The 24236-nt window shown below is 39.8% G+C and overlaps 1 protein-coding gene across 1 annotated transcript in view; it reads left to right on the top strand.

Annotated features, from left to right (window-relative positions):
- The window catches only part of MAST2 (microtubule associated serine/threonine kinase 2), a 150027-nt gene that overhangs the window by 114294 nt on the left and 11497 nt on the right, over positions 1–24236 (top strand). Inside the window, exons 11-25 of the mRNA XM_082226711.1 lie at positions 315–524; positions 4407–4508; positions 8220–8352; positions 9151–9218; positions 9669–9754; positions 10754–10962; positions 12568–12706; positions 15101–15233; positions 15831–15996; positions 16234–16335; positions 16710–16832; positions 18753–18862; positions 20570–20721; positions 22329–22615; positions 23601–23816. Of these exons, the coding sequence (XP_082082837.1) occupies positions 315–524; positions 4407–4508; positions 8220–8352; positions 9151–9218; positions 9669–9754; positions 10754–10962; positions 12568–12706; positions 15101–15233; positions 15831–15996; positions 16234–16335; positions 16710–16832; positions 18753–18862; positions 20570–20721; positions 22329–22615; positions 23601–23816 (2236 nt within the window). The remainder of the gene's footprint in view (positions 1–314; positions 525–4406; positions 4509–8219; positions 8353–9150; positions 9219–9668; positions 9755–10753; positions 10963–12567; positions 12707–15100; positions 15234–15830; positions 15997–16233; positions 16336–16709; positions 16833–18752; positions 18863–20569; positions 20722–22328; positions 22616–23600; positions 23817–24236) is intronic.

The following is a 24236-nucleotide window of genomic DNA, read 5'->3' as shown; positions in this document are numbered from 1 at the left end:
CCTCCACCTAATATGTAGTTTCGCCTATGTATTTCAACCAGTTTTACACCTAGGGTGTTCTAGTTTACTTGAAATTTATTTGTGTGCGTTCTAAATTAGTGCACCTTTCACCTAGAAATTGCTTCAACTTCATTACACTGAAGTATTCAAATTAGGAATGGTGGCGATGGAGGACAACGCTTGTTCAGTCTCTGTAGCCAAAATTCCTAAACATTCAAACAAAACCCATGAGTTAGATTTGATATGTTTACTTCAGTTCAAATGTAGATATTTTCGTAGCAAAATGTCTGTAGCTATTCTTCTACATTGTTTAGGCCACAGCCCAGATGGAGGAACGGCTGGCCGAGTTTATTGCATCCAGCGCACCAGAGAACGTGCTACAACTAGCAGATGGGGTCCTAAGTTTCATTCACCATCAAGTTATTGAATTGGCCAGAGACTGCTTGGATAAATCACGTGAAGGACTTATTACTTCTCGGTACTTTTATGAGTTGCAGGAAAACCTTGAGAAGCTCCTACAAGATGTAAGTATTTAATTCACAGGCTATCAGCTTCAGCCTGCCTTGCTGTAACCTGAAATAATTCACATGGCAACCCTCCACATGGTGCAGGCTACATCCACAAAGCACAGGGGCAAACAGAACACACTATATAGGTGCTTCAGAGCAACACCCCACCCCAGTTAATTCAAGCCACAGCCCATCTAAGTGGAGAAGAAAACATTTGCTTCATTCAAATAGTGAGGGGATTATTTATACCTAATGTGTGAAATTCAATTTATCTGTTAGATTTAAGTAGCTTTTGATGTTATGGTTTTGTTTTATTTTGTATTTAAATTGTTTCTATTTTAACTATTGGAAGGCACCCAGTGAATATTATGTAATGAGGTGTTGTGCCATATATAAATGAGTAGAGTTTACCACATTTATCCAGATCTATATTTATTAACCTCCCATTGTTTCTGGACTGCCCTTCTACAGGAGGAGCTAATGAGATCTGAGTTGTCCGGGGGAGCTGGTACTTGTTAATCCCCTCCCCCTAAAAAAAATTGGCCACCTCTACAAAAGAAGGCATGAAGATTAGGTAGTGGGAAGAAATATATTTGGGATAAATGTTAATGTACCTGAAAGGGGCAGGATAAAGGAGAGTCTGTAGGATTCCTGTTACGAAGAAAAGCGAGACACTCCTATTTCCCCTCCTCTTCTTCCTTTACTCTAAAAATACTGGCCTCCAAGTTTATTATGTAAATACCCTCCTGCGTAGTCTACCTTCTGTTATGACTGCATACATCCCAGATTTCTCATAACAAAGTCTCTGTTTCTCACAAACTCAGGGTTCATTTTAAACCAGTCAATTGTAGAAAGAATCAGCCTTGTAGGTGTACTGTATTCTTGGTTGAAGAAGAACGAATACAGTCCAGTTAAGTGAGGCACTCTTAATTTGTAGGTCTCACTGAAAGGCCTAAACATATGCTGAAATCAGTCATAGATGAAAGCACTTGATTGTGGTGGGACTTCATCTAGCATTTGTAAAAACTCCCAAACACCATTTACTACAAATGGAAATGTTGGACTACAACTCCTATCATCTCTGACCATGCTGGCTGGAATTAATGGGATCTGGAGTCTGACAACATCTGGGGTGGTGGTCATGAGTTCTGAAGCCCTGCTTTATTTAGACTGAACAGTTAACCTTTTCTTCTAAACTGTATTGTTATATAGGATTTATTTGAAAGTTTGGGGAAATGCGACTAGAATTTGATTATATTTTATGAAAACACATGAGTCAGCATTTTGGAAACAAATACTTACTATACATGCATTGAAATGAGCTTTGTTAACTGAAAGATAATACAAATTGAGAATTAAGAAAAGTAATAACCTTCACACTGAATTACTAGAAAGCAGGAAATGCATACACATTTGGTTTTCAAAACAAACAAAGAAGAAACAATTGAAAAACTTGTAGATATAGCAAAGCCGCAGAGGTGTTACTATATCAGTAGTAGCTTGTGTTGCCCACTTAACCTGAAATCCCGATTAAAGTTGCTGTTCTTAATAGGGTTTAAGTGCATTGGTTCTTCTATGGCTGCCTTGATCTATATCAGTATATTAGCTCAATTACAGAGTTGTGACTTGAATATCACTGCTGTTGGTCCTGCTAAACCCCAGGGGAGGACAGTGATTTTAATTTCATGCCCCAGTGGCTCCAGTTAGTGAGGGATGAGTCTTTCAGATAAGGGAATCACTTTGTAAATTGCCCATTGCTACCTCCAGTACATATGTCACTGGAAATGACTTCGTTTCTATAAACAAATGACACAAGCTTCAGCCCATAGCCCTTGTGGTTACCCCACCCCCTTCCCTCAAGGAGGCGGGGGGACCTGAAATGACACCCGCAACCTTCAGACAAGCATGTTGTCATTGGGAGCTGCTAATTAGATGGCATGCATCATACCAAGGGAAGGGAGGCAAACGATAGGCAGTTGTTTGGCATATAACCTATTCACTGAAGATGCAATAAAAGTGGGATGTCTTCTAAACAAGACATTTGGAGCGATGTCGAGGCTATTGTGTGAAATACGGAAACAAGAAACAACGATTTTACTAAGGACTCTGGAGCTGCAGCACTGTGCAGATATCATGGCTGAGTGGCTGCTACAAGTTGTGTTCATTTTTGTGTTTATGTAATCTTGTTTCTAACTTGTGTTTTTAATTTCTACATAGCTTAACTTTTCAATACTCAGAGCAAATTATAAGTTGTAGTAAAACTTTCAATCTAATTCTAGATATAGCAGTTTTTAAACGTTTGAACGTTTTTATTAACGTAAATGGACATAATCGCATGGCAAACTTCTTAAAATCTGTTTTAAATAAAGCTAGTCCTTGTTGGTCTATGAAAATTGTTTTCAGTATTTAAAACATTGGCTTTCTTTCTGAATAAGCATACTACCTCATATTATGTTTCAATGAGTTTATATATTAGGAGGAATGGTTTTTAAAAACTTTTTTTTTTTTTACAAAATCCAAACTAAATCAATTAAAGGAATTGTACAGTTTCCTTTAATGGAATGTGAATTACAAATTCTGAAATACTGGACATTGCAATATGTATCTATATGTTACGTTAATTTAAGAGATTTGAAATCTTTCCTGTGACTATGTTGAGTGAAGGGCTTATGTACTGTGCATGCATACTCTATAAACAGATATTGTAAGCAGAATTAGATCCAAATTTGTAAACAGAATTATATACCAAACATTCATTCTAATATGTGAGCCAAATTAAGTAGTTGGTAATTTCCCCATAAACAACAGGGTGTGTATGTCTCTTCTTAAATGCATACCGTGGTCTCTGTTTGCAGTTTGTGCCAATCTTATTTTTCCACATTCCTTAGTGATGCCAATGCTTTCTTACTACTTGCCAGTGTATGAATTTTCATTTCTTTTCAGTAAACGTTAGCAAGCAATTTCTTTGTTACTGGTAGTTACCTGCACATTTCTTGATTAAATGCTTGTGTCTGCAAGCTGCTAAAAAGCTCAGGTTGTTGTTTTTTGTCTCCCATATGGTCTTTGAAACCTGTTTCTGAGTATTAGTTATCATTCCAGTGAACATACCTGCAGTTCTGTTTAATTTCTCTGGAATACTATGAGCTTGAAGAGTGAACTATGTCTTACATGTTCTTTGTATAGCTATTATTGTATTGAGCTAGGGTGATGGAAAAAAACATTCTTTTCTTTTCTTGTAAAATGTGCACAGAAGATTTAGTGGACCAACAAAATGCTGACTGTCCCAGTGTTTGAATATTATGTCATCAATCAACAAATAAAAACATTCGACTGAACCAGTCCATGTGGCTTTATAATGTATAGATACTATTTGTACTATGACATTAATAATAAAGTAATGATGGCATTCTGCACGCAACTCTATAGACACCTTGTTCAGCTTACTATTTCCTTTTGGGCCTATTTTTGTGTGCACTGCAGTTTGTTTAATGTCTTCATGGAAGAATTATAAAATAGAGTATCTTTGAGAGTGGAAGTGAAAAAACAACACAAAGAAAAGTCAATGTCAAGTAAATCTTGAAATAAAAACCTATTTTGGCATAGAAAAAAAATCAATGTATAATTAATTAACACTCTTTTTTTGAAAGAAAGATAACCCTTTAAAAAGTTTCCAGTGAGTTTACTGTGAATAAACCTTCTGCAATATTGTTTGTGAATTGGCAGAGAATATTTTAGTGTCAAAACTTTGGCAACACAGAACTTGAAAAAAGGAAAAGGCTGCCTTTCTTCTATCATGCCTTCAGTGAATTATAGCTAAATAGCTGATGATAGCTGCTCTACTTGATTTATGAGGGACCAATTCTTTGTTTAAACCATGATGTGACATCCTTTCCACAGGCTCACGAGCGATCAGAGAGCTCAGAAGTGGCATTTGTTACCCAGTTAGTGAAGAAGTTGATGATAATCATTGCACGGCCAGCACGATTGCTAGAATGTCTGGTAAGTAAAAAGCGTTTTTTAGGAGGTGTAGCAAGATATTGTTTGATGACTATGAAATGTAATTCCAGTGGAATCTTAACAGATTTTACCAACTGATAATGCATACAACAAGATAGGCTCTGAAAAAGCATACATTATGAAAGACTTGGTGATTCTGTGAGAAGTACATAGTTCTATAGAAGTACACTGGCTATTACGTTGTTTTAAGTGTTTCTCTGCAGAATAGACCTTACCAGTTTTTAAGTAGTCATTATGCACAGGTAATGATAATAGATGCAGACTAGAAGACCATGCAATGACTCTTCATGTCCAGCAGGAGATTTGATTGTTCTCTCCTGGAACAGCATCATGGCAAGTCACTTTGGATAACATGGGTAATTCCAAGCATGTGTTAGGCTGTGGCCTTGGAGAAGCTGTTTAGGATGAGAAACTGCAAGTTTTGGAATGTATTGCAAATTTATGCATGCACATAAAGGGTCTCTGTAGGTTGTGGATCATGCCCATAGAAGCATGGTGATACAGGAACACTTGCTAAGTTTCACAACAGATGCTAACTGTGCCAACTAGTTTCATTGTTAGGAATTTTTTTCTTAAAAAAAAATCCTTGTACAACATGTAGCAACATTAATTAATTAAGCACCTTAGAAATTTACATTTTTAGAACTAGAGCAGGCAGTTCCCTTATAGTCCAATTGCAGTCTTTAAAATGCAGTAAATTTCATACTTAAAAGACTCCCTTGCCAGGTGCATGTCTAGGTCTGAATTCTTCAAGGAAGCAGACTCCAGATGTTTGCTAGACATGTTTCCCACTGCATGCCGGCCCCTACCATACTTAGGCAATGGTTGCAATATTAAATGTAAGTACAGTGGTGCCCCGCAAGACGAATGCCTCACAAGACAGAAAACCTGCTAGACGAAAGGGTTTTCCGTTTTTGAGCTGCTTCGCAAGACGATTTTCCCTATGGGCTTGCTTCGCAAGACGAAAACGTCTTGCGAGTGTTCCGATTTTTTCCCGCTCCCCCCCTTTTTCTAAGCCGCTAAGCCGCTAATAGCCTTTTAGCCGCTAATCCGCTAAGCCTTTAATAGCCGCTAAGCCTTTAATAGTGCTAATCCGCTAAGCCGCTAATAGGGTTGCTTCACAAGACGAAAAAACTGCTAGACGAAGAGACTCGCAGAACGGATTAATTTCGTCTTGCGAGGCACCACTGTAATGGCTGTCGTTTAGCTGAGTTGATAAGCTTCCGCAGTTAACAATATGTGAAGTTCTGTTAAAATGGAGTGCTTGAACTGAAGCAGTTAGAATCAGCTCTGGGCCTGCAGACTCCCAGGTGAGGTGGCAATCAACAGGGCAATTACATGCAACAGTGGGAGAAGTTATGGGCAAGTAGGGCAAGTATTCATCTGTGGTGAGTGTGTCTCCAAGTAGTTTCTGGGGAATCATCAGTTAATGCAGTTTATACTGCCTTAAGGTCCTCTAATTAATGTTGTAGCAGTGATCATTGTCTTCCATATTCAACACATAATAAGAAAGAACATTATGTTTGTTTAGCTATGATGCCATTGTACTTGTTGGGCCTTTTCTCTCATCTGAAATTTTATTTGTTTATTGATGTTTATGTTTGATACATGTGAGTAATGGTAACAATGCTTGCTGACTCCCAATTGCAGACTGTCGTATGGAGGACTGCTGTGTATTTGCCAAAAGTCGTCTTAGTGCATGGAATTTATTTATTTCACTTATAGCCCACCTGTCTGCCAATTTACAAATCTTTGGATCCTGACTACATTATTTGAACAGAGCTATATCTATCTATCTATATCTATCTATATCTATATGTATATCTATATCTATATCTATATATCTATATATAGATAGATATAATTTTTATTAGTTTTTAATTACAAAAAATCCAATGTATGTCACATTATATCCATGCCAATGTTCACAGCTATATCTAAGTATCCTATTTAACTAATAATGAACTGTGTTCATTTGCTGTAGAAAAAATAAAACATTGTTTACTTGATTAAACATTTGGGGGAAAGTGCACTATCAGAGTAATACATGTGGAACAAAATGTAATGCATTTCTTCAAAAAGTTGGTCACTATGATGTGTTCATATCATGGTGCTTGTTTGTGAAGTCCATCTGAAAAGTGATATTTAAATACCATAAACAAATAAATAATTGTTCTTCTGCCATTTGATTCCCCCCCCCAAAAAAAAATGTCTAAACAAGGTTGCTTCTGGAAGGTTCTTAATTGGACTGGTCTTTAGTTAAAATTAGGTGATAAGGTTTGCAATGTGTACCAGTTTCCCTCATCCTTTTGAAAAGAGAATGGAAGCAGGTGTATGCAGTAACATCTCAGAGATCTGAGTAATAAATTCCAAAGGCTGTTGTGACAGTCATGTAAATAATGTGGCAAGATCCCAGATGACGTTTCTAATTTAGCTGTTGCTCTAGTATCCAACCTCTTTTATATATCCATAATTTTTGTGGCTTACTTTACTATACCATGTAATCCTAGTGATAGTTTCACATTATCTATTATGAATATAAAATTTAGTAGTAGGTGTCTTACTCTCACTACTATTGATTTCTTGTAACAAAACAGCATCTGGTTTTATTTGCCTTAACTTTATGGGCACCGTAGACAGATAGATGAACTCTTAAATGCCCAGAATTGATTACTTCAGGTTGTTTCCTACAAAAGATACACTATCAGCAATGTGATTGACTTCCAAGATAAAATTATTGAACATATTAATCATTTACTTGTGCACTTCTAAAAGCAGTGTATTTTTATATGGGCATTTTAAATTTGCACAAATCTGCTAGATTAATCTCTTCATTCCATCTTTGATTTTTGTCAACTACTCGCTTTATTCTGATATACTGTATTGTCATTTTTCTTCATCCTCAGATATCTTTTCTCATCACTGACTCTTGGGTTATGGGATTTATACATAGACTCCTAGTATTGCACTGTATATTATGTCCTAACAGTCCTTTTACGGGTTTTGTGCACCACCCTTCTTTCTTGTTGGCTTATGCTTTCAGATTAAACACTGCACTTTGAGGTCTATCCACATTTCTCAGTGAATAGAGCACTGCTAAAGATGGACGTGGACTAAAATCCCATCTCAGCCTGCTACACTTCCTGCAAAGGCTTGGACAAGTTACTTTTATGTAACTGTTCCCCATCCACAGAATGGGAATAAAAGGGCTTATTTTGTCTCTTTCCTTTCTAATTATTGGGAATAGAGTGAGAAATTAATGTTACCATGATTATGAAAAGATAAAATGTCAAGCTCACATTATTTGCTCTCCCTGCTTATTATGCTAGGAAATACTCGATGTGATGTTATAATTCTGATGTGTATAATCGCTTCTTCCTCCTGCCCCTTTTCTGTGTTGCCTTAAATTTTCCAAAGTAAAAAAATCACAGTAATCCCCAATAATCGTTGACTGGGGTTGGTTTTTTACACAAGGCAATATACAGTCTTATTGCTGTGCATATTGTACTAGTGTGAGATGTGCTGTGGGCTGCTGAATTCAGTTCTTAACTTGAATGTAGAAGGACCCACATGTTTATAAAAGTGTTTGTAAATGGCGTCTTTATTCTTATCATTCTTAAAATATCTCGCCACCCAGAGTTATAGTCTTTTGCTTTGGGAACCGAATTAACCTCTTGTCTTCTTGTGCTTTAGGAGTTTGATCCTGAAGAGTTCTACCATCTGCTAGAAGCTGCTGAAGGCCATGCCAAGGAAGGAGAAGGAATTAAATGTGACATCCCTCGTTATATTATTTGCCAGCTGGGACTCACCAGGGATCCCCTGGAGGGTGAGGACTTTCACTTTGCTTTCTTAGGACTATGTAGAACACAAGAAGGTTAAGAAACAAAAGCCCTCCTTGTTACCTCCAGTGCAATCCTATGCATGTCTGCTCAGAAGTAAGTTCCACTGAGTTCAATGGAACTTACTTCCGCGTTTGTGAGTATCATATTGCAAGCTTAGTCTGAGGGCTGATTCACACATTAAGAAATACAGTGGTTGTGTATTAAGTGTGAGAGGTAAACTGCTTTTTTTAAAAAAATTGTTTATATACAGTAATTACATAGTGAGTGAGAGCTACAGTTATCACCAGGTGCCCACAAAGTATTTCAAAAGGTGGTTCCCTTTGTGGGGTGCATGCAGTGTACACAGTAACATCACAGTGTGTGGCGTGGCCCTGGGTGGCACATCTTTGACTGACGTATTTTCCATCTTCAGCATTCAGTGCTCTCCAGCTTCCAGGTAAATGGTGACTTTTCTGATGTACTGTTTGCTCATCAGAATCTTTGAGATGAAATGGACACTTTTGTAAAATTGTGAAATTATCGCTTTAACCCTAAATAAACACTCACGTTGCAATTAGTTTGTTCAAATGTTCTGGAGAAACTTTTGATTAAAGAATCCTGCTATGAAAAAATATTATGAACCACCACCTTCTTCCACCTGACACCTTCAGATTTTGGCCACATACTCTTGAGTATGGAGAACCGTGTGTCTTAGTTTGCATGTGGGTGAAGAAACTAGGTATGTGATCACCGTATTGCATACTATTATAGACTAAGAGTGTGCATTTCTGGTTTCCCCCCAGAAATGGCCCAGCTGAACAGCTTTGATAGTCCAGACACTCCAGAGACAGATGATTCTACTGAGGGAAAGGTACTGAGTTAAAGGATCACTTTTAATCATATAATAGCAGGTCTGTAATAAAGCCATTCTGTGTTAATAGGGTATTATTAAAGTCTAAATTGTGCATGGATATAATCATTTCTGTTCATGAAGAATACTTGAATGCTCTATATTTAAAAAGGAGATTAAAATTTTAAACTCTTCTACCTGGCCCCCAATGCATTGCCATACATGAAACAGTAAGAATTGCTCCAGTCTTTCTCTGGATAATATCAGTAAAGAGCTACAAAAGTGTATGTTAAATTGTTGAGATAAAACAGGTAGAACAAAGTTTAAGAATAGAGATTTTAGACGCACAATGAAATCATTTAAAGATGCTTCCAAAGCAGATTTGGTTGTGATTGGCTTTAGACTTAAATAGATATATTTTTAAAAGATTAACATTAAAAGGAGAGTGAAAAGTATTTCTGGTGTTTTCAGAGTCGGGGAGCCACTGTGCAAGCCAAGAAAACTCCATCTGAAGAGGAATTTGAAACAATTAAGCTAATCAGCAATGGTGCATATGGGTAAGGATATAAGATTATGTCTAGCCATTAAAAGAAATTCATTTGAAGTCTAACCGTGAGTCATAAATGACAGTGATTCAGGAGATCTGTAGCTATAGCTCCTGATAGTTGTACTTTAAACCCACTGCTGGGGGAAGGTAAGTTTGATAGATTTGATTGAAACCATGCTGCCCCTCTGTCTGTTTTCGTGATCTCTCTGTGGTATCCCCAGAGTAGAAGCACATTCAGCCCCCCCCCACAACTGCTTTAAAGTTAAACAACCGTGTTTGAAGATCCCATATTGCACCTGTTTCAGCTCAAATATTGAGAAGTTCCACTACTCTTTATTCCCTGTGGCCCTGAATAAAATAGGGGGAAAGTATGAAATTAATTTTGATCACTAAATTTGGGGGGGGGACATATTCAACAGTTTTGCTTGAAACTTTTCAATAATTTTTTTTAACTTGGTAAGATTTTAAAATATTTCATATATATTTGCATTCTAAACATTTTATAAAAGGCTGGAGATGAGTTGATCAGCTACTCTTGTTATGCTGTGCTGATAATTTTCCCCCAGTTACTTGTGAAATATTCTCTATGTAGTGTGACACAGCAGTCTCTTTGAAAGAAAAGGAAATTGGCCTGATTATTCAAAAGAATTGGAAAATGTTGATATTAGTGCACTGGCAGATAATGATATAATGATAAGTGTGAACATGATATTTGATTATAGAAGTCCTGTTTCTAATAGATGAACATTACACAGAGATCAGACAGAAACTATGACTTGTTGCTCTCACCCATTATGAATTTGAGTCAGAACTGAGATCTTATCAATATATTTATCATTGCAGAAGGAGCAGGGCAAGAAAAATTAGTTGTTCCTTGTGCTTCATTTTCTGTTTCTTCATATCTTTATCATCTAATCCAATAAGTGAATCCTGAATAAGAGAAGCAGGATTCAGAATTCCTGGAGTCTGCTCGTGGCAGCACTAATGCAGTGCAACTTTCTTGTCTCAGTGCAGTGTTCTTGGTGCGCCACAGAACTACCCGTCAGCGCTTTGCCATGAAGAAGATCAATAAGCAGAATCTCATTTTGAGGAACCAAATTCAGCAAGCTTTTGTGGAAAGAGACATACTAACATTTGCAGAGAATCCCTTTGTTGTGAGCATGTTCTGCTCTTTTGAAACCAAGAGGCATCTATGCATGGTTATGGAGTATGTGGAAGGTATTGTTTCACCACCATAGAATTCATCTTGTCACAATAATGATCTTACATATTGACCAGAAAGTGGTAGAGAATTTTATATGTGCTGACTTGCATGGTGCTTTCCAGTATTCTCAAAAGTGTCCCATAGGTGCCATCTTAGAGGATGGAATAATAAATCCACTATGTGCCACAAAGGTTTTAACCTTGAGTGGAGATGGGCATTCTCTTGAGGTGGTCCTGTTCATCATGGACTAGTTAGCCATGTTTGCTCTTGAAACCATAGGTACTGGTATCTGACTTAAGGGTCATGTGAAAGAAATAAGAAATTGCAGAATGTTCACAGCAGAATGAATTGAATATACTCCTACACTATATTCTTTTCCATAGGGAAACAGCCATGGAATTTGAGGCTGGCTAATAACTATAGTACTATCCATACAGAATTAAGTGTAATGATGCTTGGCAGAGTCTGTCACTTGAGGAATAATTAAAATTAGTCAAATATCTGCAATCAGTGTCCCCTTATTTCTTAGGTTTGCAGTTTTTTGTAGTGTTCTAAAATTCCAAGTTGTGCAACATCCAGGAGGGGTTTTTACCTAACTAACTATATTTAATTTGAGAGTACTCACACGACAACTCCCACTCATGCCTTTAAAACCCACGAGTGCACTCAAAGTGGAGCACTATCCAGACACTTTAGCTAGTGCAGAGAGAGGTTCTCACCCCTTCATAGACTGGGTTCCTAGGAGCATACAATGTCAGTCTTCTGTTGTCTGTATAAGTTTTCTTATTTGGGAAGGTCAAAATTTTGACTTGCACAACTCTTGGTGGATTGGACCCCAGCATTCTTAGCAGAGGTTCATGTCTCTTTTTGATGAACCAGAAGTATCCTCATTGCTTTTTTGTGTGTAAAGTGCAAACAGAAAAGCTACTGCAAGTCTGTTGCTCCATTTCTGTGCTGCCCCTTGTCCTTGGAGACTTGCAAAAGCCAGTGGTTTTTGTTTTGTTTTTAAGCACTGCAAGGTCTGTCATATTTTACCCAACAAGCACAGCTATTGTGGCTGGTGGTGCCATGAGCACTACAGATCAGTCATCCTCCTGTGCTTTCACTGTTGTGTATTACTATTTTGAAAAGTCTTTAGAAACTAAGCCTGACATAGGATACCCATTGCTGTGGAGAGTGCTCACCTAAATGTAAATACATACACTACTACCTTCTCTCTAGCAGCAATACACCACTGTTTTTCTTTCACCCCTTTCCTTTTTTTGTGTACTTATGGGAACTGCTCCTCAGTAGTACACGTTCATACTGGGAAAAGGGTTACAAGCCCAAGACTTCAGAACATTATGCCAGAAGCAGTGTATTGGAGCAAATCTTAGCCAGTATAAAGGAGGATATTATTAAAATGTTGCACTGGCATATTGCAGTCTCGTACCCATAGCTACCTACCTGAGAATAAACCTCATTGAACTCAATAGAACTTATTTCTGAATAGATGTGTATCTGATTTTGCTATAACAAGTTGCGTACATCAGATCTGGCTGACAGACAGTGACTTGACACAAATGTTTCTCATCTTTTTATGCTGTTTTTGTTTTTGTTTTTTTACCATATTGTCTTAGGGGGTGATTGTGCAACTCTCTTGAAGAATATTGGAGCTTTACCTGTTGATATGGCAAGAATGTATTTTGCAGAAACTGTTCTGGCACTGGAATATCTCCACAATTATGGCATCGTCCACCGTGACCTAAAGCCTGACAAGTACGCTTTTAGCTTCTCATGTTTGGACCTGTAGTCGCAGCTGTCCATGCTAAAAATAGTTATAGGAACGATGTGTGCCATTTTTCCCCCCTGCAAGGGCAAGTTTTTATTATTATAATGTTCTTGTTACTGAGCTCTTTCTTTACAGATGTCATTCTGTGCTTTTATTAGTGAAATAGATTTGAAATATATTTAGGCAATTCATGATTGCCTAAATTTGAAGTGAGAGTTAGATTTTAAATATAACAAAGTGGGGGGTCCCATTGTCCCTGTGCAGTGAGAAGTGCCTATACTTTAATAGCTGCTAAAATGCAGACAGGGCACAACTTTATAGCAGATATCTTGGCTCAAACTTTAATTTTAAATGTTTGTGTACAAAGTTGCTCAGAACTGAATCAGTAAGACATTAAAATGTTGCTGATCACTTTCATGCCCAGCTAAAGATACTCATGCTGATCTTTACAGTCCTGTGTAGCCTGAAAGTCATCACATTGAGATCAGTACGAGAAGCCCTGATCAGTGTTTCCTCACTTAAGAGCGTGCCTTCATTGTGGAAAAGAGTACAGTGGTGCCTCGCAAAATGAAATTAATCCGTTCCGCGAGTCTCTTCGTCTTGCGGTTTTTTCGTCTTGTGAAGCACGGCTATTAGCGGCTTAGCGGCTATTAACGGCTTAGCGGCTTTAAGAAAAAGGAAACAAACTCTCAAGACGTTTCGTCTTGCGAAGCAAGCCCATAGGGAAATTCGTCTTGCGGAACGACTCAAAAAACGGAAAACTCTTTCGTCTTGCGCGTTTTTCGTCTTGCGAGGCATTCGTCTTGCGAGGTACCACTGTATATCTGAAGAATTCTCTGCCTGTGGAAGTTTGCCTCTATACCAGTGTTTCCCAACCTTTTTTGGGCAAAGGCACACTTGTTTCATGAAAAAAATCTCGAGGCACACCACCATTACAGCCCCGTGACGTCAACGCGCAGCGTCACGCCGGAAGGGCCTCCTTGAAGGCTGGCTCATCTTCTCCGAAGGCAGAACCCCATTAATTAACAGCACAGACTCACACCATAGCCAAGACGAGGGGGGAAAACCTCAGCCATGCACAGTCATGCACATGTGGGGGCTAAATGAGGACGAAGACCGGGCAGAGAGCAGGGTTCAAATCACCCCACCTGGCCAGGACAATCCCTGGGTGCTCCCTTGGGCCACTCGCCTGACCCACCTCGCAGGGCTGTTGTTGCGAGGATAACACGGGGAGAGCCACGCGCGCCCCCGGGAGCTCCTTGGAGGAGAAAGTGGGCGATGAATGCAATGCACGAAATATATGAGAGGCGACCAGGTTTTGCAGGTGAGGGGCCCCCGCCAGCCTCCGCTTCCAACACCCGGCGCAACGACGCCAAAGTTTCCCCCCGAGCAGCACTGCTACCCCCCCGGCTCCCCTTCGCCCTCCCGGCTCTCTCTGCCGCCCACTGGGGACCCCCCTCACCTGCCAAGTCCGGAGCGCCGGTGGAAGTTGCATGCATGCATGCAGGGCGCCGCGTTGCCATTGCATTGCACTCCATGCAACGCCTGCACGCATGCATTGCCTTGCACGCCCGCCAAGGGGTCTCCCCGCGGTCCGATGCGTCCCCTCCGGCGTGGATGCAGCATTGCAAAAATAAACACACACCCCGACGCAGCCCTACCTGGGGGGCAGCCTCCGCCTCCGCCACTCTGCCTCCGCGGGGATCCCCGGGCTCCATCCTGCCGCCCGATATCCGCGGGGGCGCAGGCAGGCTGCGCGGGGTCTGCGCGGAAGAGCCCCTGCCCGCCCGGCCGCTGCGCTCATTCCATGGCCGGGAGAAGAGCGCTTCAAACAAAACGCCCGACCCGCCAGGCCACGCTGGGAAACGTAGTTAGCGCACCCCGCGCGGGCGCGGAGCCCAAGGACGAGGGAACTACGGATCCCGGCAGCCCCCGCACCGGGGACGGAGGGGGAGAGGCCGGGTGCAGGGATGGAGGGACGGGTGGGCGAGCGAGTGAGTGAGTGGCAGCCGCCAAGCCTTGGCTGAGAGCCAGGAAGGGCCTCCCCGGAGGAGGAGGAGGAGGGAGGCGCAGAGCGGGAGGGAGGGAGGTAACCCCAGGGGTCATCTAGTGACGGCGCCCCAATCGAAAATTTGACTTTTAAAAAAAATAAAATCTTTCGAATTTTTTAATTTTTCCCGCGGCACACCAGGCAACATCTCGCGCCACACTAGTGTGCCGCGGAACAGTGGTTGGGAAACACTGCTCTATACTATGTGGCAGTCAAGACTATAAATTAAGGACATTTTATCAAGTGTTTTGGTAGATCATAAATAGTATAACATTGTATAAAACTTTAGTTTGCTTTACTTTTCAGTAACACTTACCTATTTTTGCTTCAGTCTTCTCATAACATCGATGGGTCACATCAAGCTGACAGACTTTGGCCTCTCTAAAATTGGCTTAATGAGCTTGACAACCAACCTATATGAAGGACACATTGAGAAAGATGCCAGAGAATTCTTGGATAAGCAGGTACTTTGAAGTTTTCTTTTTGAAACATCTATAAATAACGGCACATGCTGTTCTTTAAGGAAGCCAGTAGCAAGTATGTGCCCTGCAGGTTTTGTGACACGTATCTCTTTGATCCACAGGTGGTATAATAAAATCCATATTTATTAAAGATCCCTAAGTATAGGGCAGTTACAGATACAGTTCCATTTGGACTGCAAAGCTACATTCATGCTGATGACCCTTGTGTACATCTTCGAACATTTGAAAGTTAAAAATCCTTATATAATTTGTTCAAAGCCGTGGCACTATTGGACTTCTTAATGAAATAAAACAGGAATATGAGTTGTCTTCATGGATGCATTTTATTTATGAAGAAAGCTTCAACTATAAAAGGACAAAAGTTTTGTTTTTAAAATCTTCTGAACCGTCTCAGGATAATTGCAGTAACTTTGTAACTCCTAATTGGCTTCGGTGTGGGGTTTTAAGTTTTCTAACATGAAATTCCATTCTCTGGGATGCTTCCAGTAGGAAAGATAATCTTCATTCCATGAGTTATGTGGAACAAGAGTGATTTTGAATGCAATAGTTCATTTACCTCCCGCCCCCCCTCTTGTTCAGGTGTGTGGGACTCCAGAATACATTGCTCCAGAAGTGATCTTGCGGCAGGGTTATGGAAAGCCTGTGGATTGGTGGGCCATGGGAGTAATCTTGTATGAGTTTCTAGTTGGCTGCGTTCCTTTTTTTGGCGACACACCAGAAGAATTATTTGGACAAGTTATCCATGGTACGTATCCTACCTTTATAAGCAGAAAGTGTTGTCTCTCTGTATTTGGTGAATGGCTCCAAGTCTACTTATTTGGCTCAGGAGGTGTTGGGAAGTTCCACTGACCCTGCAGGAACAGCTTTTGTAGGGCACAGAAAGCTGCAACTTTGTAGGGGGCAGAAAAGGCAATAAAAGTCTCATCCCTTGAGCGGAATACTGCATTTTTCTATTCTAATCCTATCAAACTAATTTATATAGATGAAATTGCTTGGCCAGAAGGAGATGATGCTTTACCACTAGATGCGCAGGACCTCATCGGTAAACTTCTCCGACAAAATCCTATGGAAAGGCTGGGAACAGGTACAAACTCATTTTTATCAAAACGGCTGTGGGAAACTCTGAAATACAACCCCCAAACCTGCTAATTGCAAGGGGGGAGTATGGTGACCATGCAGTTAACCTTCTCAGTGATCTGCTGTTTCCTCAGTCTTTGGCAGAATGGCCATTAAAAGTACATAGGGTTCTGCAGCAGAAATATGTCCTTACAAATGGGGAGCAAGAGCTGAATGGTGCAATTCCCCCCCCCCCCATTCCCTGACTTGTTCCCATCATAGCAATTGGGTCTTGCAGTTGAGCTCAGTAGACTGATGTTTAAACATTTTTCGAAGGGTAGACTTCCTGGCTTCATTTACTATGACATGGTTTAAGAATTCCTAACAATGTTGTCATTTCAGGGAGTGCTTTTGAGGTGAAGCAACACAGATTCTTCAAGGATTTGGACTGGAATGGATTACTCCGACAAAAGGCAGAATTTATTCCACAGTTAGAATCGGAAGATGACACAAGCTACTTTGACAGTAAGGGGGAAAAGTTGACTGTTAACTGTAGATGATTTTCAGTATTATTGTTAATATTGTGTATTAAGATGTGCACGTGAGTAGCTTGCAAACCTGTTAATGAAAGGGAGTTATGAGCATATTTTGAGCTTTCAGACAAAACCCATTCAAACTTCTGATTCAGAAATCACTCATACAGCCTCATACTGCATTACACCTTGCAAAAAATGTCATTCTGGGATTCCAATGTAATGTTCAGAAGTCTGAGTTATATTAACTGACAAACTGGAACGTGTCCAGAGAAGGGCAACCAAAATGGTCAAAGGCCTGGAAACGATGCCTTATGAGGAACGGCTAAGGGAGCTGGGCATGTTTAGCCTGGAGAAGAGGAGGTTAAGGGGTGATATGATAGCCATGTTCAAATATATAAAAGGATGTCACATAGAGGAGGGAGAAAGGTTGTTTTCTGCTGCTCCAGAGAAGCGGACACGGAGCAATGGAGCCAAACTACAAGAAAGAAGATTCCACCTAAACATTAGGAAGAACTTCCTGACAGTAAGAGCTGTTCGACGGTGGAATTTGCTGCCAAGGAGTGTGGTGGAGTCTCCTACTTTGGAGGTCTTTAAGCAGAGGCTTGACAACCATATGTCAGGAGTGCTCTGATGGTGTTTCCTGCTTGGCAGGGGGTTGGACTCGATGGCCCTTGTGGTCTCTTCCAACTCTATGATTCTATGATTCTATGATTCTAAGGTTCTTCTGCATTGTGCAAATAAACTCATGATAAGCTTTTAGTTGGATTGGATTTGAAAGTAAAACTTGGTGCATTGTAAGTTGGTGTTATATGAGGAAATGAAGTATTAACAGGGGGAATGCTATAAAATAGGCAAGACCACTAAGGATGATCTGTTGCACATATTGATCTATAAAGTTTGCACTAAACTACTCATAGTAAAATAAAAGACAATTTGTAGACTATTGTAGAGAGAGCTTCGAATTTGAGAAAGCTGACAAGAGGCCTTGAGAAGTCTGCCTTACCCAGATACAGGTTTTCTTTCAAGCTAAGCCTCCCAGATAGGAATTGTCATTTCTGTCTCCTGTACAGCATGCAGCTGGTGTTGAGGCCAACTATAATCAATATGCACCTGAAAAGGTGGATTTTATTTGCTTCTGCAGCACAGCATGTGCCTCAAGCAGCTCAATTAAGTATTTTGGTTTGTTGTTTTGAGATGTCAGTTTCAAAATTAGAATTTAAAATTAGACTAGTTGTCATTCTGTCTTGCTAGCCCATTGCTCCTTAAATGCAATGATTAAGTTCCATCATGGCTATGAAAACTACCAATTACAATTGAATTGGTTTCTGCTAAGAAAAGTTATCACTTTTCGGTCCCACCGTTCTGTTGTCAAGATGCGTTGAGTACATTTATTGTCTCAGCTACTTGAGGATGTGAATATTAGTGCAGCTAACAGACAATCTGTTGTTTACTCAGCAAGTGTGACAGAGGTATAACAGTAAAAGTAGCTTCAGTTGCTCTTGCTGTAGCAAAACTATATTAAAAGTAATTTGAATGTTCACAGCCAGGCTAACAGGATTTCTACAACCATGGTGTTAATAATTGAAACTCCGACTTTTTATTGTAGTCATGGTGGACTGACAGGAGAACTGCCTGAATCTTTGGTTTTAAAAGTTTGAAAGAGCTGTACTTTTGTAATTCGTTTTGATAACTTTGTGTACCTTATGGCCAGGAGAAATGAAAATTTGATTGTGAAAGAAAAAAATGACTGCTATCTAAGAATCAAGCCAAATTATATTCCACTTGTATAATTGATGAATCTCAGGAAAGTCCCTGATCTCAAGTAGGATATTTATTTGTAAATCCCAAGAGTGCCAATTGTTCCTTGCCTGTTGAATACATGACCTTAATTTTGTGTTCTCGTTTGCAGCTCGCACCGAGCGATATCAGCATTTAGATTCTGAGGAAGAGGATGACACGAATGACGATGATCATGTGGAACTTAGGCAGTTTTCCTCATGTTCACCAAGGTTTAGCAAGGTATATGTTTTTAATAAGTAGATGGGATTTGAACTCTGTTGTGGTCAAAACAGTATGAACAGCTGTATGATCTCTATAACTTGCATGGAAGCTAGGCTGTTTAGGAGGTACAGTGGTACCTTGGGTCTCAAACTTAATCCATTCCAGAAGTCCGTTCCAAAACCAAAGTGTTTCAAAACCAAGGTGCACTTTCCCATATAAAGTAATGCAAAATGGATTAATCTGTTCCAGTCTTTTAAAAACAACCCCTAAAACAGCAATTTAACATGAATTTTACTATCTAATGAAACCATTGATCCATAAAATGAAAGCAATAAACAATGTACTGCAGTCACACAATCAATCAATCAGTAGCTGAACTGGGTTCCACACAGTCACAAAAACAAAAGAGCCATAAAAACAAAAACGCAAAATAAATAGCAAAACAGACAGAACTCAGAGTAACACTCAAAATGGAATCGTGGCGCTCAAAACGGAGCACATTCGGCTTCTGAAAAAAGTTTGCAAACTGGAACACTTACTTCCAGGTTTGCAGTTTTAGCTTCCAAGTTGTTTGAATAGCAAGGCGTTTGAGAACCAAGGCACCACTGTAATTACTTGCCTGTACAAGAGCTGCCCATTTGTAAATGGACTCTGGGCCCAACAGAGTTCTGTGCTGTGATTGATGGGATTGAATTAACCACAGAGCAACATACCTGCTGTGTCAACTTTTGTGGGGGTAGGAACTTGTTAGAGATGACACACATAAGCAGGCCTGTTTTGGGAATTATTTCAGTAGAAGAATATACAAGACGTTAGGAGGAAATTGAAAATTCGTAGCAGGATTTTCAGAAAAGGTCCTAGAACATGATGTTTGCTTAGCAATTAGCAATACTAATAGGCATGAGCAGAATGCCTGCGCCTTATGTCCTGCTCAAGGAGCTCTCTAGAAAAATCCAAATGGATTTTGAAATTTGACTTCTGAACCAGAATACTCAGTGATGAGGCACAAAATGAGGTACAGGTGCAGTATTTGGGGGGACACAGTGCAAAACTGAGCTGATGGAGCCATGCCTGTGTCTTGAGCTCTGAAAAATAATACAGCATTCATCATGTGGGTGGCACGAAAGGCTCATTATAGTTTGAAAATGTTGTCTGACAATTCATCCAGATAATTTATTAATAGCTATCCTGTTGATGTTGTGAATTTTTAATAATGTTGTTTTCATCAGTCTCATATGCAAATCAGGTTCTCAGTTGAGTTCAGTCTTATAAACACAGATTTCTCTCTCTCTCTCCTGTTAGCTGTTCAATGATTTAAAATGTCATTGTAAAGCAGTTGTTGAGGCATGATTGACTAAGCAAATTAGTCAGTAGGGTGTAGGATTTCTTTTTTTAAAAAATCTCTCTTGGTTAAGCTTGTACTACAGAATTTCTAGAAATAGATTATCTCTGGGGTTGGAAATCTTAACACCCTCACCATTAATTAAACTGGTGAAGCTTTGTTTTCCAAAACCTCTGTTGCAAGCATAGAACTTAAAATCACTTTACAGAAATAACAGCAATTTGTGGGCACCTACATCTTCTTGTTGGCTTCAGCAGATAATTAAAGGACATTGCCAATTCCATCTTTTCAGTTTAAAAATTGGAATTCTGAAATATCCTGTGATTTAAAGAGTCTATCAGTGACCGTTGTCATTCTAATATACAGTTTGATTGTACCTATAGGTGTACAGCAGTATGGAACGTCTTTCCATCCATGAGGAGAGGAAAACGCCGCCGCCTACCAAGCGTAGCCTGAGTGAGGAAAAAGATGACAGACTAGAAAGCCTTGGCCTGAAGTGTCGAGACCGCAGCTGGGTGATTGGGTCTCCTGAAATGTGAGCGTAACAAATGCTAGGTGTCATTTACTTTTTCTCCCTGCCTCTGGATTAAAATAATGTTTGTGGGGGCAAAGAAGCAGTGTATGAACAGATAAACTTCATAATATGCTAATATTCCATGAAGCATTGCCAGACTTTTATCACAACAAATATAATGCAACGAGTTTTACTGTTAAGCAAAAAAGTATTTTGTGAGGGGTCTTAATCAACACAGTGCTCCCCAGATGTTGTGAGCCACAGCTCGTCTTATCTCTGACAGTTGACTGTGGTGGCTCAGGCTAATGGAAATTGTACTCCATATCATCTGAATGACAGACACCATGTTGGCTACCTTTTGTCTGAAAGGGATGCTCACATGAACATCCAAATAAAGTGCCAGTGTAGAGGTTTTTACAGTCATGTATTTAAAGAAACGTATTGGTACTTTTGACTATGCTGGATACCAAGGTTCCCTTCTAATACACGTCTAAATAGTGGACTTGGTAGCTTAATATTTCAAGCTGCAATTCTGTATATTCTGCTTAAATCTCAGTGATAGTGGAAAGCAATATGCAGTTTCAGTAAAGATTGTTTTTAAACTGTTCTCCAAAAAACTGTTCTGTCAAAATAAAAGGCCTTCACTCAACTACCAAAATGCTTAATGTGGCTGAAAGGAACGATTTCTTTAAAAGTAAGAGTGGGGAGGAAACATATATACAGCTATTGTGGCCATTAATCATGCCTTCCCCTTTTTTGATACTAAATGGAAAAACAGTAGTTTATGACTTGTACTCAATGCAAATAATTGCTTCACTTGGATCTTTCATTGGTACTGCTATGTAGCATAGTGTCAAAGAGTATGAGGAATTACCGTATTTTTCGCTCTATAACACGCACCCGACCATAACACGCATGTAGTTTTTAGAGGAGGAAAATCCGTAGGCATGCCACCCGTAGGCATTTCCTCCATAACACGCACAGACATTTCCCCTTACTTTCTAGGAGGAAAAAAGTGAGTGTTATGGTGCAAAAAATACGGTAGCTGGTACGTTCCTGCTTCAAAATGTGACTTTTAGGCAAGTGAAACCATCTCCTAGCCTTACTGAGATAATGGAATATAGAGTACAACCCTCAAATCGTGCTATATCAATTCTTCTGCGATTGGTGTATAAAATTTCTGTATAAAAGGTTTTAGATTTCTGAAAGCTTTATTTCTAAATATAATATCCACTTATACGTTGGTTTTGGTGTACTGAAAAATAGAAAGAAATGCAACCACAGCTACCTATATTGATAGGGAGCATGGGGTGTTTGAGATTAAAAGTTTTGATAAATTGCCTAACATATTTGTGAAATTTGTGGCTTCAATAGTGGCTTTTTAGTCTTTTCAAATCATCTAATTTCAGTTCTGTCTTGACTGAAATACCATCACTTTGATTAACAAATCATAGCACCAAATTATCTTGCCTTTTTTATAAGCATGTCAAAGTTTGCTCCAACTAGATCGCTCATTCTTGACTTTTGCTTTATTATGCTTGTATATCATTAACAGTAGCTGCATCTTGAAATCACCAACTTCCTGAAAAATAAATTATCTGGGGTTTGTTCTGTTCTCTTCCCTACAGACTGCGGAAACATCTCTCAGTGTCTGAATCCTCTCACACAGAGAGTGACTCCAGTCCACCTCTGACTGTCCGCCGGCGATGCTCTGGGCTTCTAGACATGCCCCGCTTTGCCATTTCAGCTGAGGAAGAAGGTAAAAAGAAACAGCTGGATGGGACACAGCCACGGGAAAGTCACCCTCTTCCAATTCCAGAACAACCTGTGGAGCGAGAACTACAACTGGATGATGAGGATGGGTTAAAAACACCCTCTTCAACTGTCAGTAATATGAGCAGCTCAACACTGACAGGTATGTGCCTTTCAAGATGGAAGCATTGTCTCCGCTAGGTGCACTAAGCTTATTGTTATCTGGGCAGGTCATTCTAAACATCTCCTTACACAATATGGGGTAGAAAAATTTTGCCTCCCTGGATGCTTCTGTTCTGTTAGGCCTCTATGCATAGGCGTCATATTGAACAGGGAGTATGTGCATAAATGTCACATAGATCTGAACAGTGTGGGTGATACCACACACACAGTCTGGGGATCAACAATGCAATTTGGCACTACATGCACTGGATTTTACATTCATAAACCATATTCAGATGTTAACCCACACATAGATGTCCAGTGAGCTCTCTGAGGTGATATAGATAGACCTGGGTGGCAGGGAGTTGCAGTCTTGCTCACCTGTCGCAGGTAAGGAGATTGTTTCTCAAGAATCTTGTTACTCAAGTTTTCACAGATCCACAGGGCCAACAGCTGGCTTTACTTCGGAACCGTAAAAAAACTGGACTGCTTTTTTGTCGGGTCCATGTTAAAATATTAAAAGCTATGTCATAATGCCTTCTATAATACAGAACATCTTGTTTAGAAGTAGCAAACAAACAGGTTGTGGTCTTTGTCCCCAACTTTTGTTGATAGATTAACTGGTCTTCTTTTTTCATCATGTTGTTTGGATCTTTAATACCACCCCTCCCCCCAAAAAAATCTCAGACTTCTGCTACTTCCAACACAGTAGCAGAGTTAGCTTTATTCAGGGTGTTTGGGGTGAAGTTTCTTTGGCTTAATTATGTGTTTTTGTAGCAGAAGGAAAACATGGTAATTTTGTTGAGATTATAACACCCCTAGTTAAATGCATCTATAAATAAGGCTTCAGGGCTTGGGTTTGCTTCTGAGGAAAGTTCACTGTCGGGCTGTGTGTAAACATGACTTTGATTTCATATACGTGCCTGCAGGGGAACAGACTGTTAGAAATTCCCTATGGTTCTAATCTATTTTAATTGATACTGTAGCTGGAAGCACTACAGACTTCTCTGATCAGTGCACTCGCAGTAATAGCAACGAGGGCCCAGAGTTTACTACTCCTAAAGCCACAAGTGACTTGGCAGTGCGGCGAGCCCGACATAGGCTACTCTCTGGGGAGTCTGGGGAAAAACGGACCACACGTCCTGTTAATAAAGTGATTAAGTCAGCATCGGCCACAGCCCTCTCTCTCCTAATTCCTTCAGGTAAGATACGGAAAGAGTATTATTTGGGTGACTTGCTTAAAACCAGAGGACTTTTAAGCACTTGAAGTAATACCTTTATATATTTCAAGTTGGGCCAAGATTCATTTAAAGTCATGTTATTCTGGCGGTGAAGATGTAATGATTTGCCATTTATAACTCAATTATATATCAAGGACAGCAATTTATTTGTCAGCTTTTTAACTACATCTACCACAAGCTATTTTATTATAGTTTCTTAAAATGCAGCTTCTTTTGTTTGTAGATGTTTATGGAGCAGCATGTTAAAATTGCAAGCATGAGAAAAATGTAGGTGTCTTGTAGCTGTGCAGGCATCTACCCACATTACTGCATTTCAAGAATTTCATGAACAGCTGAGATGGTGTAAAAAAAATGCTGCAATGGATCAAGTTACTAAGTTCA

Source organism: Podarcis vaucheri (genome assembly GCF_965113315.1).
Source record: "Podarcis vaucheri genome assembly, chromosome: 6".
In the NCBI taxonomy this organism is placed as follows: domain Eukaryota; kingdom Metazoa; phylum Chordata; class Lepidosauria; order Squamata; family Lacertidae; genus Podarcis; species Podarcis vaucheri.
The sequence above is the reverse complement of the archived record's forward strand: the minus strand, read 5'-3'. Positions and strand labels throughout refer to the sequence as shown.